Source organism: Camelina sativa, chromosome 13 (genome assembly GCF_000633955.1).
Source record: "Camelina sativa cultivar DH55 chromosome 13, Cs, whole genome shotgun sequence".
NCBI classification, from domain to species: domain Eukaryota; kingdom Viridiplantae; phylum Streptophyta; class Magnoliopsida; order Brassicales; family Brassicaceae; genus Camelina; species Camelina sativa.
The window spans coordinates 105681-119786 of NC_025697.1; the positions used below are offsets into that span (position 1 = coordinate 105681).

Here is a 14106-nt window from a genome sequence, read left to right on the forward strand (position 1 = left end):
GCCCAAGGCTGCATTCATCTCGAAACAATTAACATATCATACTGCCAAGACATCACAGACAAGTCCCTGGTTTCATTGTCCAAATGCACGTTGTTACAAACATTCGAGGGTCGGGGATGTCCTAACATCACGTCCCAAGGACTTGCGGCCATTGCTGTTCGTTGCAAGCGACTTGCCAAGCTCGACTTGAAGAAGTGCCCATCAATCAATGATTCTGGGTTGCTAGCTCTCGCTCACTTCTCACAGAATCTCAAACAGGTAATAAACCGCCGTTCAATCCTTAATTTACAGCTGAAACAGTAGAATAAACATGTTGAATCCATGATCTCTGACTGCGGAAACATGTTGCAGATAAACGTGTCGGACACAGCGGTGACTGACGTGGGACTTATCTCCCTAGCCAACATTGGGTGTTTACAGAACATAGCGGTGGTGAACTCGAGTGGTTTAAGCCCGAGCGGAGTAGCAGCAGCCTTGCTGGGGTGTGGAGGATTAAGGAAAGCGAAACTCCATGCTTCCCTAAGAACATTCCTTCCTCTGTCTCTAATCCACCACTTGGAAGCTCGTGGTTGTGCTTTCCTCTGGAAAGACAATACACTTCAGGTATTTTATTTAACTCTTCTTCCTAAGCTGTGAATACTATATACAGTATATCTCTACACTAAATAGCTGCAAAAGTAGTTAGGTTTTGCTATGATTAACAAATTTTTAAAAAAAAACTAGGACCGATAGAGTCTGACAATCTGGGATTTTTTGTATAAATTTAATGATGTGGGAGCAGGCGGAGTTGGATCCTAAGTACTGGAAGTTACAGCTGGAAGATGTTGTGCCTTAAAGCGAGAAACATTCTGAATGGAGAAGAGGGTTCCTGTGGGAGACAGACAGGCCCATGTTGGGAACGTATAATAGGTGGAACATTTTTGGCTTTTGTGTTGACGGCGCTTGTACCCCACCCAAACCTCGCATTATACTCTCTCTCTCACAAAGATTAATGTTTTAGGATATTTTTTTGTCCCACAAAAATATTAATGTTTTGTAAATTTTAAAAAATAATCATTAAAAATATTTAAATTTTTTGAATTGTTATTGGTTTATATTTTTTCTTTCTACCAAAAAGTAATTATAAATTAATTTATAAATAAAAACTAAAAATTTTCTGTGTGAAAGTGTCAATGGTGATGATATCGTTGTAATTTTGGGTTTTCTTTTTTTTCTTTCTGGGTGCCTAAATTAGCGGACGTAACAGAGTCACAAGGGATGCCTCTGTTTCTTTTTGACTTTTTCCTCTCTTCGTTTTTTATATATATATATATATTTTTTTTGGATGCGACTTGTGAATGTGTGTGTAAATCATATGAGTATGTAATTTAATGCCTTATCAACTTGCCTCGGGAGGGCCTGCTTTTCCACGTTAGAAAATTCACGTTATGCGATAAAGACCGTGACTCAGTGGGACCGTGCGCACTGGTCCAGTCCAGGCTCTCACCACCTGTTCACAACCAAGAACAAACAAAAAAGCGACTCGTTGTGACAGCTCAAACAAGCCTTCTTCATTGCAATAACGGCTAGTGCTCCGTTCGGTGCGCTCAAGACTTTTTTTTCTAACACCCAAAGTGGCCTCTTCTTCATAATAACCTTTTTTTCTTTTATTAAAAAACTGATTTTGTTTTTTGTGTATAGAACAAACACATGTAGTCCAAGAAGTATCACCACCGGCAAATGATGAGATCAAATTTTGTTTGCCTCATAAAAATAAAATAATAAACCAAATGATTACTTCCCTAATCAACCTGCTTCTTCTTTTTTTCCCTTTTAACATTTTTTTTCAATTTGGCCTGATTTACAACATAATGGAACCGCCCATAATTAAAACAGAGGGAGGATCCATTAATTTTATAATTAAATGCATCCTAAAAATATTATTAAGTCGAATATATATCACCTTCTCGCCATTATGAGTCAAACCAATATAATCATAATACAATGGCTACATGTGTTTTTGCACCCTTCTTTTTTCCAAAGGCTTATCCTCACCATTGACAGAGAAATATAATAATGTCAAGTGCAAGAGAGATTAATGAGAAAGACTGATCCCCCCCATATACGGTCAACCATCCATCTTTTCTTTGGTCAGGACTCATCACATATATAATAAAATCATAGCGTCTATATACTAAGTACTGTACTACAAAAAAAAAACAAAAATAGTACTGGTAGAGTATATAAAACAGCAATGTAGAGTATATACTTATAACTAATGGGGNGCGCTACCATTCATACACTAAATGATGATCAGAGTTGTTAAGTTAGTTAGTTCATCAGTCATCATGACTCATAACAACAAGATTTAATATTACGTCTAAATTCAGTATACAAGTTTGATTTATTGCATTAGTTACATTGGATCCACCAAACTTAAACTTTAGATTTCTCTAGGTTAAAGAAATCAGACAATTAATGATGAAAGGAAAGGATCGAACAAATAAAATAGTAATGAGAGTCAAAAGAAACACTAAAAACTCGAAATTACGATAGTACACCTCCTCCATTAAATTAATTGCTAATGATTAGTTTAGGGATTAAATAAGTCAGCGTGGCAATTCCGAAAATAAACAATAAAAACATGTCCTTAAAACACACATCTTCTTTTCCGCTGTAAGGAACCAACCGCGTTTAGAGAGAAAGAAACGCTTTGCTCGCTTTTTTTTTTCTTTTTTTTTCTTCTTCGTCTTCTCTCCCATCTCTCTCTATTGTTTGCTTCTCTGAGTCCAGATTCTCCCTATATGTCTCTCTCTCTTTCTTCCTCCTTCGCCGTATAGGTCAGTCACCGGAAAAAAAACTCAAACCGTCTCTATTCGCCCCTTAATAGTTTCCTTAAAACATCCGGCGAAGTATGCGCTTCTTTTGCCGTTATCCTCCTCCAACTAGTTTTTCGATCTGCAATTTTTATAGTCTATTCCCAACCCTAATCGGAGCTAATCACACCTCTGCTCGTTTCTCTTCTCGTTAGTCCTCCTCCTCGGATTTAGGGCTTCATTTTAATTTTATTTTTTCTCTTTTCCTCCAAACTAACAAAACAAATCAAAAACAAACCGAGAGCTATTCTTTCGTTCTTTAATTCTCTTCTTCTTCTTCTTCTTCTTCTTCTCTGTGTCTCTGTGTGTGTGTGTGTGTGTGAATTTTATTTTGTGAAGTAGTTTTTATTTATTTATTTAGCTACTACGATGGAGAATTCCATGGGGAAGCCAAGCTTCCTCCGGAATATAATGGTTCGTGTGCTCCTCTTCGGTGTTCTTATCATCGTTGTTCGCTTTGCTTATGTTGTCACCATCACCGGCGAATCATGCAATCGCGGCGATTTCTGCTTCTTCTCTCTCCCCGACAACCTCAACTTTGTCATCCCCGGTGCTTCCTCCGGCGCTTCTGCTATCGACGCCGTCAGATCTGCCTCCCCTGGCGATGATGATCTTCACACCACCAGGGATTGGATCAGCTCCGTCCGCTTCTACTCCTCCATCTTCCAGGATCTGATCGCCGACGGTTACCTCTCCCCGGATTCCAAGACGCTTTGTGTTGAAACCGCGTTTGGCCAGGAGGTTCACTCCCTCAGAGAGATTGGGGTCAAGAACTCCGTCGGCATCTCTAAGAAAGCTTTTAGGCCGTTGGTGGTGAGAGGCGAGGGCCACGCTATTCCTTTCGAGGATAACGCTTTCGATTTCGTCTTCTCCGGCGGTGGCCGCCTCGGAAAGTCGTTGAAGCAGTTGGAATTCGCAGATGAGATTACTCGGACGCTGAAACCCCAAGGGTTTGCGGTGGTTCATGTTGGAGCTACGGATACGTACAGTTTCAATTCATTCCTTGATTTGTTCAATTCTTGCAGATTGGTCAAGATGCGTGATATTTATGGTTTTGATTCTTCAATGCCTCATATCAGAGAGTTTGTTATTCAGAAACACTCTGATGTTATTGATGGTCATCCTCACCGGACTGCTGACTCCGGTGGTAAGTGCTGGATTCCTGGTTACAAAAGAGATTTGATTCGGGATGCTGAGCCACTCATTCAAGAGGAGCCTCTTAAGCCTTGGATTACCCTTAAGAAGAACATCAAGAATATTAAATACGTGCCTTCCATGGTAGATATACGTTTCAAGAGCAGATACGTCTACGTTGATGTTGGTGCTCGAAGTTATGGTTCCAGTATCGGGAGCTGGTTCAAGAAAGAGTACCCTAAGCAGAACAAGACTTTCGATGTTTTCGCCATTGAGGCTGACAAGGCCTTTCACCAAGAGTATAAGATTAAGAAAAAGGTGAACCTGTTGCCGTATGCAGCATGGGTGAAGAACGAGACATTGTCGTTTGAGATCAATCACGATCCCGGAAAGGAAGTGGAAGCTAAAGCCAAGGGCAGGGGAATGGGCAGAATCCAGCCGGTTAGAAAGTCTTCCTCCAGCTCAGGCGGTGACTTAGCTGGTGAGGTCAACTTGATTCAAGGGTTTGATTTTGCTGACTGGTTGAAGAACAATGTCAGAGACAGGGACTTTGTTGTGATGAAGATGGATGTTGAAGGAACCGAATTCGACCTCATCCCGAGGTTAATCAAGACTGGAGCTATTTGTCTAATCGATGAGCTCTTCCTTGAATGCCATTACAACAGGTGGCAGAGATGCTGTCCGGGTCAAAGGAGCCAAAAGTACAACAAGACCTATAACCAATGCCTAGAGCTCTTTACTTCGCTCAGACAAAGAGGGGTGCTTGTCCATCAATGGTGGTAATGCTTTTAGGACGCTGCATAATCTCTTTCTTTTTATGCTCGGGTGAATATCGTTTCACCAATCTATAAAAATGTACTTTACTTTCTTCTTCTAGAAATATAAAGCGGATATTGTAGGTTTCTATTAAACAAAATACACTCTTTCTGTGCTGGAAATTCCCTTTACTCTAAGAAGTTTAGCTTGAAATGGAAATTTGAGTTTCTTTTACTGTCAACTCTTCTTCAATTTTCTTGCTTCTGGTGTTCTCTGCATCCAATGTATATATGCTCTAGTTTTGTAAGTATTTCGGCTTTCCTTGTCTATATATATGGAGGAAGAATGTATCAAAGTGATCTTGTACTGAGTCCAAGCCTATAGATGGAGCAATGCAAATGCCTTGAACCAGGTATGTTCGTCTTGCCATTTTCTCTCCATTAATACCGTTTTCTCAGATGGATTTTGTGCTAGACTTGCTCTTTTTGAACTTTGAAGACTATGGTATATTTAAGAAAATACTGTAGTAGTGGTTTTGAGAAGTTATCTTGCTTATAAGATTTTAAACTTTGTTAAGGGCGATCAATTCTTTTTATATACTTGATATGAGAAATGAGAAGTTAACAAGGAACAGCCAATTGTTTATTTTAGTTTTGGTCCTTTTTCCTGTTCGTTAGTGTTGGTTACCAAAAGCGAGGCTATGATTTGGTGAAGGAGAAGTTTTTTTTTTTGCTGTGGATTGTAACAAAGAGTTAAAGGAGGAAAATCTCTTAAGCCAGGTAATTTTTTTATTGGTAGTCTTTAGTATCCAATTATGGATGATACTCATCTAGATTTTCATCTATTTTTGGACAGAGAAAATAATAAACATATCTTTCTCCATCCCTGATCTTTCTCTCTCTTCTTCTCTCTTCCTCTCTCTTTCTCTCTCTCTCTATACAGTTTTTTTTGTTCATCTTGAAAAAAAACCCTTTGACCTATCCATTATAATTTTCAATTTAAGCTTCAACAGGAGACAAATGCCATTTTGTATTATTGTAATGTGTTGTTTGATCTAGCAATCATTCTTCTCATGAGCTTTTATTCATGCTTGTCTGTTATAGTTTCCTTTCTTTATCATTCTCTCCTCCTCCTTTGACTCCTTTCCTCGATAAGGCCTCACAAGGCGATCCCATGGAAAGTTTATTTTTCTGCAACTATCTGGTTGTTTCATTTCTGCCCTGCTCCCCTCCCTTCAATTACTTCTTCCAAAGGACCTAACCTCACGTTTGTGTTTCCAGCAATTTCCTGTTTGATTTACCTTGTTTCTTGTTGCGTACCAGTCTCTTGCAGTCTAAATGGGGGTCTGTTGTAGCAAGGGCACAGGGATAATTGTGGAGAATGGCACGGATGATAATAATCAATATGGAGATGGGGAGGCTGAGGTTAGGGATACAAATGATGGAGCCATTATAAGGTCGCGTGGATCATCCAAACATGTTTCCATGGCAATCAAACAAGGAAAGAAAGGGATAAATCAAGACGCCATGACAGTCTGGGAGGTAACAGTTTGTTTCCTGTTGGGTCATTTCCTTTGTTTCTTGTTCTCTTGGTTTGGTTTCAGGCGCTAGCATATGTGGCCATTACTGCTTTGTTTTCTTAATTTTCTGCTATTACATGGGATTTTACATTTTGATGCTGCCTCTCTAAAGACAATGACCAAATCATATTTTGCATCTTGAACTTTCCTGCAGAAATTTGGTGGGGAGGAAGATATGATCTTTTGCGGTGTATTTGACGGTCACGGTCCCATGGGTCACAAGATTTCTCGTCAAGTATGTGAAAATTTACCTTCGAGGGTCCATTCGAAAATTAGATCTTCCAAATCTGGTGGGGAAAACATTGAGAACAATAGTTCACAGAGTCAGGAGGAACTCTTCCGTGAGTTCGAGGAAATTCTAGTGACATTTTTCAAGCAAGTAGACAGCGAACTTGGTCTTGACTCCCCATATGATAGTTTTTGCAGTGGTACAACTGCTGTCACCGTCTTTAAGCAGGTAAAATCAGCAGTCTCTTAAGCTTTATTATTAGTTCTTCAAGACAGTAGGTCAAAAAGGGATTGAAAGATGTTTTTGTCAAACATTTGCAGGGTGACTGTTTGATGATCGCCAATTTGGGAGATTCACGAGCTGTTCTTGGCACCCGAAGCAAGAACAGTTTCAAAGCCGTCCAGCTCACGGTTGATCTGAAACCATGTGTCCAACGTTAGTATTTTCTCCTTTTCCTTTGACTTTAGACTTTTTTTTGGGTCAACAACTTTAGACTTGATGCCTCTTTAGAAGTACTTGGTTTTCCTGAAGAAGTTTCATTATTATTTCTTTAACAGGCGAAGCAGAGAGAATAGTGTCATGCAAGGGAAGGGTGTTTGCTATGGAGGAGGAACCCGATGTTTATAGAGTGTGGATGCCTGATGATGATTGCCCGGGGCTAGCAATGTCAAGGGCTTTTGGTGATTTCTGCCTCAAAGACTATGGACTTGTTTGCATTCCTGAGGTCTTTTGCAGAAAAGTTGGTAGAGAAGACGAGTTTGTGGTTCTAGCTACCGATGGGGTAAACATCTTCTAGTATAGCTTTCAGTCTTGTAACAAATGTATTCCATGCTAAAAGGTTTATGTTTGTATTCGATGGAACAGATTTGGGATGTTTTGTCAAACGAAGAAGTGGTGAAAATTGTAGGTTCTTGTAAGGACCGGTCAACGGCAGCTGAGACGTTGGTTCAGCGAGCTGCTCGGACTTGGAGAACAAAGTTTCCAGCCTCTAAAGCTGATGACTGTGCAGTGGTGGTGCTTTACCTAAAGCACCGGCCTTACCCAAGAGAAGGAAACGTGAGCCGAGCAATGTCGACTATTTCCTGGAGATCAAGTAAGAGCAATAACGAGTGTTATGGAGTCGCACCATGGTCACAGATGGGTCTATCTCAGAGGGTTTCATAGTAGGACCATTGTATTTGTTATTGTTGTTCTTTCTAATTGTTTAGTAAAATCTGAACCTGTTGAGTGAGTCGATGCTGCTCAACATCAACTTTGTTTGTGCGTTAAAAAAAAATTGGATTCGAGTCCTAATGGATAAGGCGTTTGACTTCTAATCAAACGATATGGGTTCGAGTCCCACCGGGTGTGTTGGTGAAATTTTGCTGAAGTTGACGAAAACAAATTAGAATTTTTTGCTTATAGTTTTTTCTAAATCGTAAAGTAGAGGAAATAAATTGCAAAGAAAATAACATGGTCTACTCTAGAGTTATAGAATATTGGTGTTCCTAAACTCAAAACATTGATGATGTAACTCACAGGAAACCAAAATGAAGTATTGACTTGACTAAAGAGGGTGTTCGTGCACCAGCTTCATTTCCTGAGACCTAAAATCACACACTGCCACATCCTTATATCCAATAGTGCCAAGGTCTGTCCCATTAAAAATGAAACCGTGGAAGAAGACACTTGGTCCATAAAGAGGTAAAGTATCAGAAGCTGAAGCGGAAAATGTGGAACCATCAGCAAGGAACAACATTTGATCCCCAAGATCCTTAACCTGCACCCAACTCTGGTCTCTTTGCACAAATCTGAAGACTTATAATCTGGAGGGTTATATAAGTATTTACAGTGGCAAAGGCGTGATTCTGGACATGAGAATTCTCGAAGTTCCAAAAGTCATCTGATTCAAGTTCCCTGCTTATCAAATCAACCAACAACATATCACCAGAGGATTCAATGTTGTCACCGTCGCCAAACACAGGAGGATTTGCTGCCAGTGTCAATCTCAGAGAAGAGAGATGTACAGCGAAAGTCCTCCCATTTTGCTCGACGGCAAAGAAGCAGCCATTGAACAGTATCACATGGCAAAAATGACAAGAAGAAGGCATGTCGTCGTCATTGATCACATTCCATGATTGATCCCAAGAAGTAAACACAAGTAACTTGCCAGAACGGAGAATCGTAAGCAACACAAACTTAGAAGACTCCACATCATCACGCTCCTCACAGATCCTTGGGAAGCCTTAAAGTCCAATCCACCACGCTCCTTTCCTTGTCGGCGACATGAACTAATAAGAGTAACTTGATATCTTCCAACATATCGGATATGTTGTTGTGGATCTTCTTATTTTGCCGAGCTACAGTGTTTTCCAACGCCTCAGCTCTCGCCAGCAATCTCTCCATTCGGCTTCTCAACTCTTCTTCACTCTCCACGCTTGCTTCCCGAGCTACAGTACTTTCATGACATCTCCTTCTTTTCCCCATGGTTCGCCGGAGGTGATGGCCAGCAGTACGTTGGGGATCTGCTGAAGAAGCACGGCGTACTAAGGTGTGAATTTTTCTCCAAACGCTTAATCAACTAATCCTATTTCAAAAGCTTTTTCGAACAAGGATTGAAGAAGAAGAAGAAGAAGAGGCTCGGAAGAGCAGCGTTAGTAGGGATTTGAAGAACGAGGAGGGAACCAAAAAAAAAAAAAAAAATTGTAACAAGGCTGGNGGCCCTATTTTAACCTGAATTGTTTTTATAAAAGCCCTTTTAAGAGTCCGAAAATCTTTTTCTCTATTTAATCAGGTTCAGGGCTTAAGTTTATTTTAGCGGACCCTGACTGGCCCTAAGTTTTAGGCCCTTTATAATTAGGAATTTAGATTTATTTTTTTTTTGGCTTTTTTGGCTTTTAACACGTCCAAAGATGGTGGAATGATTTGAAAGAAAGGAGTAAAGAAGAGTAGACTCTTCTTGTTCTTGAAAGGTAGTACGTACTTTTTTAAAGGAACTTTCGTGCATAAAAAAAGACATTTTTACATTCTACAAAAAGGCTTTAATTTGTACAAATCCATAAAATTTGAAACTAGATAAACCGTAATCGCCCTCATTGCTGGACCGCGAGAACCGAAACAGAGAGCTCGAGATCTTTGGAGACCAACAAATCTCCAACCTCTCCTAACTCCTTCATATCGCTCCATTCTGACAACCCTTCCAACATCAATAGATTCTCTTCGTGTCTTATCCCGACCATCATCAGATCAAAGTCGTCTCCTTCCTTCCTTAGCAACCCCAGTAGATCCACCGCTTCCTCTATTCTTATCTTTAGAATTGTCAGAAACAGATCAGGAACACATTATTAATAATTACGATCATGAGAAAAACCTCTGCTTTCGTATGTCTAAAAACAAGAATTTTTCTAAACCAAATAGAGACAAGGGTTTCTTTACCTCTCTGAAGACGATGTTTTTTTCGGAATTCTCTTTGCGGAAGACGTTGATGACTCTCATGTCATGCTTTCTCTCGACCATGTCTCTGAGCGGAGAGGCGCCGTTCTTGTCCACGAGCCGGAAGACATGGAGCTCGACGCTGGGATGGCTTGCTAAGCGTGTAGCATACGCAAGCATTTCGCGGTCATCCGGTCCACCTAAAAAGATGGCACATATATTGATGCTAAGTTTTTTCAGTGGGACGAATCTGAAGTCTGGGAGCCTTCCTCGGTCTATGAAAAGCGCAACGGAGCACGGACAGTTTTGCAACAGATTCCGACAAAGGAGCCTCTCCCACGACTCGATCCCGGCATCAAGAGTAAAGATTACAAGATCTGTTTCCTGGTCAAAGGCAATGGCACACACGTCCTCGTGCATGGTCTTTCGCGGCGCCACTGCAGTGAAGCACTCTATCAACACGGTCTCCATATTAGTATTCTCGTAGTTGTGGAAGGCCTTAACGATCTGGTCTCTTCGGCTAGGCACGATGAAGGGACTTATCTCCTGCGTGTGATGAATAAGGAGAGGAAGACTATGGTTATTAAGCTCTTCTAGATTCACTGCGAAGACGGAGAGAGGAGCTCCGATGGCTGGACGAGAGAGTTCGACAATGTCCAGCACCGGGCGGACCGCCTCACGGTTCCGGAAACAAGTGAGGATCCTCAGCGGAGCCTCCACTCGGCAGTGTTGCACCGTACGTCTCTTGTAAGGGTTGCGTTTGCTCATGGTTTGGTACAGTTTCTTCACTATCACTATGATAACTGTTGAGGATACCGTTGCTGACATTACCATTGCTCCAAAAGATTTGCTTGATATTTTCTGCACCCCTTGACCAAAAGTAAAAAGTTATTTTTTGTTGACCTTCCAGCTAATTAAAATACATACATATCATGCATACTTCATACATGTGGGGGTAAATTAAAAGTTACTATATTTTTAGTTACCGTGTAATTGAGGTTCTGTTTGTAGATCTGAACGTCGTAAAGTCCTTGGATATTNACGCCGTTCTGGTCCACGAGCCGGAATACATGGAGCTCGACGCTGGGATGGCTGGCCAAGCGTGTAGCATACGCAAGCATTTCGCGGTCATCTGGTCCACCTAAAAAGATAGCACATATGTTGATGCTAAGCTTTTTCAGTGGAACGAACCTGAAGTCTGGGAGCCTTCCTCGGTCTATGAAAAGCGCAACGGAGCATGGACAGTTTTGCAACAGATTCCGACAAAGGAGCCTCTCCCACGACTCGATCCCGGCATCAAGAGTAAATATCACAAGATCTGTTTCCTGGTCAAAGGCGATGGCACATACGTCCTCGTGCATGGTCTTTCGCGGCGCCACTGCAGTGAAGCACTCTATCAACACGGTCTCCATATTAGTATTCTCGAAGTTGTGGAAGGCCTTAACGATCTGGTCTCTTCGGCTAGGCACGATGAAGGGACTTATCTCCTGCGTGTGATGAATAAGGAGAGGAAGACTATGGTTATTAAGCTCTTCTAGATTCACTGCGAAGACGGAGAGAGGAGCTCCGATGGCTGGACGAGAGAGTTCGACAATGTCCAGCACCGGGCGGACCGCCTCACGGTTCCGGAAACAAGTGAGGATCCTCAGCGGAGCCTCCACTCGGCAGTGTTGCACCGTACGTCTCTTGTAAGGGTTGCGTTTGCTCATGGTTTGGTACAGTTTCTTCACTATCACTATGATAACTGTTGAGGATACCGTTGCTGACATTACCATTGCTCCAAAAGATTTGCTTGATATTTTCTGCACCCCTTGACCAAAAGTAAAAAGTTATTTTTTGTTGACCTTCCAGCTAATTAAAATACATACATATCATGCATACTTCATACATGTGGGGGTAAATTAAAAGTTACTATATTTTTAGTTACCGTGTAATTGAGGTTCTGTTTGTAGATCTGAACGTCGTAAAGTCCTTGGATATTGACGATAAAGCCAACAAGAATGGCGTGCCAAAGAGGCACATTGTAGTAAAGGGAAGGCAAGGCAATGGCTATCATTTTGGCAAACCGGACCACACCAAAAAGTATCTCATACCGGATAACATCTCTCCAGGAAACCTGTGAGAGATTGATATTGTAGCCGATCCCAATGATGTAGCAAGGCATCAGGAAAAACCAAACAAAACAGCCGATTTTGTCTGACAGTCCGGTGCCTAGAGGCGGACGTTTTGGGGTGGCTAGGCCTAAGACCACCGCACCAAAGAAGTAAGGCAGACCCACAAATTCTGCCCAGAGACAGGTGACGAAGAGCAAGACGCATATAACGCAGAGGTACGAGGTCTTGAGAGAGTGTCCTTCTGGTGTTCTCCCCTTCATCCACCTCATTATTGGTCGAAACACATATATTATTGCCACTATCATGACCATCTGCGTTTTATCAAGATTTTTCGTTTTACTAATTACTTTTGTACAAATTTAATTAATTAATTAAGAAATATACATAAATTTTGCTAGGATCATATGATATATATTTTTAGTTAACCTGTGAGAGGGACAAGAGGAGAGCTCGGTTTTTGTCTTCTAAGTCAACGTTAAGTTTAATGGCGATGTTAAGCATGAAAAAACACCATGAGAGGCAGTCATGCACCATCATGGAGGCAAGTGCTAACCTCCCTGGCTCAGTGTTCAACATCTTCAGGCTCGACAAGACTCCGTAAGCCACCTGAAAAAACATTGTGGATTCGACGATCGCCACGTGGTGGAACTCCGCGGGAGGGACCCCATCTGGCACGCCTCCGAGCCTCTTGGAGATGAAGATGGCCGCGAATTGGCCACACACGAAAGGTATGAGGAAAAGTAAGATGCCGTTTATGAATGCTAACTTGCCTACTCTCTTTATCATCCTAGTGTCTACTTGACATGTTGTGATGTAGCAAACGAAGAGAAAACATAAGGCCTCGAAGGATTCAATTATGAACACGCTTCTCTTGTAGAAAAATGTCGACATGTACTGTTTGTTACGTCCTATAACCGACGGTCCTAAGCAGATCCCAGCCTGCAAGCAAAAAAGAAAGAACAAAACGTTTTAATTTAATTTACATGGCTGCATGTTTTTGAGATTAATTAATTAATACTCCATATATATACCAGGATCTGAGTGAGGAATACGAATTTTCCGAAAGGCCTGAGAAGAAACTGAAAAAAGACTGAAATTAAGGTAAAGACAGATATCTGAAGGAGAAGAAGAGGAAGAGTAAACTTGATCGGGTTCTCTCCCCGGCCAATTCCCATGGAGCCTGCACCAAGCCATGGCTCGCAAATCCAATCCACTCCTCCATACTGGAATGTTTTGGTGATATTTTCCATTTTCTCCTTCTATGTAATTCCCTAGTTAATTAAACGAGTCAACCCATAGAGGGAGAGAGACTATTATTGTATGAGTTGAAGAATTAAGAAAAAGAAATCTAATAATAATAATAATTATTTTTTCCTTATTTGAGGCTATATTTAGGGGTTCCTTTTATATATTCTCTTGTTCTATCATTTCTCTTTAGAGGTCATCCTACTTTTAAGGTTTCTATATCTGTGTTTGTGTGGTACAAAAATCTTGAGTATGATCATGATAGCTTGAGATTGATTGCCACACACAAACATGTTACAAAAATGAACCTAGTAAATCCATAATATATATTTGCTGACAATAATTAAGGTCCGGCCCTCTCTGTATATGTAAACCATATTGGAATTAATGGTCAAATAAAGGTTTAATCCAAATGATGATAATTTATATGGTCTACATTAAATGGGGGATATAATTTAGAAGAAATTAAGTATATGACACTAAAACTGAAAGTTTGTTTCTGAACGTAAGTCGAGGAGACTTTTAAAGGGTTAAAAAACAACTTTGATTTTAGTTTGCTTTTTTACTTTCAAAGTCTTCGCCTTCGGCAAAATTATTTTTCATCTTCAAAAGCCTAAAACACACAACAATTTATTATACCCTTAAAAAAAAAACACGCGGAAATGAGAATTGACATTTTTCTCTTACGGTTATAAAAGTCAGCACAAATTCCTTGAGAAACAACAAAAACGGTTTAAACCCTTAAAAAAGAAACAATTGAAGAAAAAAAACTCGATATAAAGA

General features: G+C 40.7%; 5 protein-coding genes across 6 annotated transcripts in view; 3 read left to right on the forward strand and 2 right to left on the reverse strand.

Annotated features, from left to right (window-relative positions):
* The window catches only part of LOC104734131 (F-box/LRR-repeat protein 3-like), a 4314-nt gene extending 3300 nt beyond the window's left edge, over positions 1-1014 (forward strand). The window contains exons 7-9 of one of the 2 annotated variants that reach the window (XM_010453641.2): positions 8-258; positions 352-603; positions 782-1014. In XM_010453641.2, coding sequence (XP_010451943.1) covers positions 8-258; positions 352-603; positions 782-835 — 557 coding nt within the window. In that variant the 3' untranslated portion in view covers positions 836-1014. The remainder of the gene's footprint in view (positions 1-7; positions 259-351; positions 604-781) is intronic. The other variant, XM_010453640.2, reaches the window with a different exon arrangement.
* LOC104734132 lies at positions 2681-4979 on the forward strand. The gene has a single exon (XM_010453642.2). The coding sequence runs from the start codon at positions 3225-3227 to the stop codon at positions 4770-4772; it is 1548 nt and encodes a 515-aa protein (XP_010451944.1). The 5' UTR covers positions 2681-3224; the 3' UTR covers positions 4773-4979.
* On the forward strand, positions 5027-7846 carry LOC104734133 (probable protein phosphatase 2C 65). The gene is made up of 7 exons (XM_010453644.2): positions 5027-5157; positions 5423-5524; positions 6068-6286; positions 6479-6781; positions 6874-6988; positions 7111-7334; positions 7418-7846. The coding sequence occupies exons 3-7, from the start codon at positions 6083-6085 to the stop codon at positions 7715-7717; spliced, it is 1146 nt and encodes a 381-aa protein (XP_010451946.1). The 5' UTR covers positions 5027-5157; positions 5423-5524; positions 6068-6082; the 3' UTR covers positions 7718-7846.
* LOC104737786 (F-box protein SKIP23-like) lies at positions 8100-9019 on the reverse strand. The gene is made up of 3 exons (XM_010458046.1): positions 8795-9019; positions 8313-8697; positions 8100-8251 (listed from the first exon to the last, which is right to left on the reverse strand). Exons 1-3 carry the CDS (start codon positions 9017-9019, stop codon positions 8100-8102), a joined length of 762 nt encoding a protein of 253 aa, XP_010456348.1.
* LOC104734134 (cation/H(+) antiporter 27) lies at positions 9625-13358 on the reverse strand. The gene is made up of 5 exons (XM_019234787.1): positions 13110-13358; positions 12505-13017; positions 11892-12389; positions 9968-10825; positions 9625-9840 (listed from the first exon to the last, which is right to left on the reverse strand). Exons 1-5 carry the CDS (start codon positions 13326-13328, stop codon positions 9625-9627), a joined length of 2304 nt encoding a protein of 767 aa, XP_019090332.1. The 5' UTR covers positions 13329-13358.

Excerpts from the sequence above, each read along its gene's own strand:
- LOC104734133 (XM_010453644.2), top strand. The coding sequence starts at position 6,083 with ATGGGGGTCTGTTGTAGCAAGGGCACAGGGATAATTGTGGAGAATGGC. Across the intron at positions 6,989-7,110 it reads TCTGAAACCATGTGTCCAAC|GCGAAGCAGAGAGAATAGTG; the intron begins GTTAGTATTTTC and ends TTTCTTTAACAG. Across the intron at positions 7,335-7,417 it reads TGGTTCTAGCTACCGATGGG|ATTTGGGATGTTTTGTCAAA; the intron begins GTAAACATCTTC and ends TCGATGGAACAG.
- LOC104737786 (XM_010458046.1), bottom strand. The coding sequence starts at position 9,019 with ATGGGGAAAAGAAGGAGATGTCATGAAAGTACTGTAGCTCGGGAAGCA. Across the intron at positions 8,698-8,794 it reads CCGACAAGGAAAGGAGCGTG|TTACTTGTGTTTACTTCTTG; the intron begins GTGGATTGGACT and ends CGTTCTGGCAAG. Across the intron at positions 8,252-8,312 it reads GAGACCAGAGTTGGGTGCAG|CTTCTGATACTTTACCTCTT; the intron begins GTTAAGGATCTT and ends TTTCCGCTTCAG.
- LOC104734134 (XM_019234787.1), bottom strand. The coding sequence starts at position 13,328 with ATGGAAAATATCACCAAAACATTCCAGTATGGAGGAGTGGATTGGATT. Across the intron at positions 13,018-13,109 it reads TATTCCTCACTCAGATCCTG|GCTGGGATCTGCTTAGGACC; the intron begins GTATATATATGG and ends TTTTGCTTGCAG. Across the intron at positions 10,826-11,891 it reads AACAGAACCTCAATTACACG|AAAATATCAAGCAAATCTTT; the intron begins GTAACTAAAAAT and ends CAAGGGGTGCAG.
- LOC104734132 (XM_010453642.2), top strand. The coding sequence starts at position 3,225 with ATGGAGAATTCCATGGGGAAGCCAAGCTTCCTCCGGAATATAATGGTT.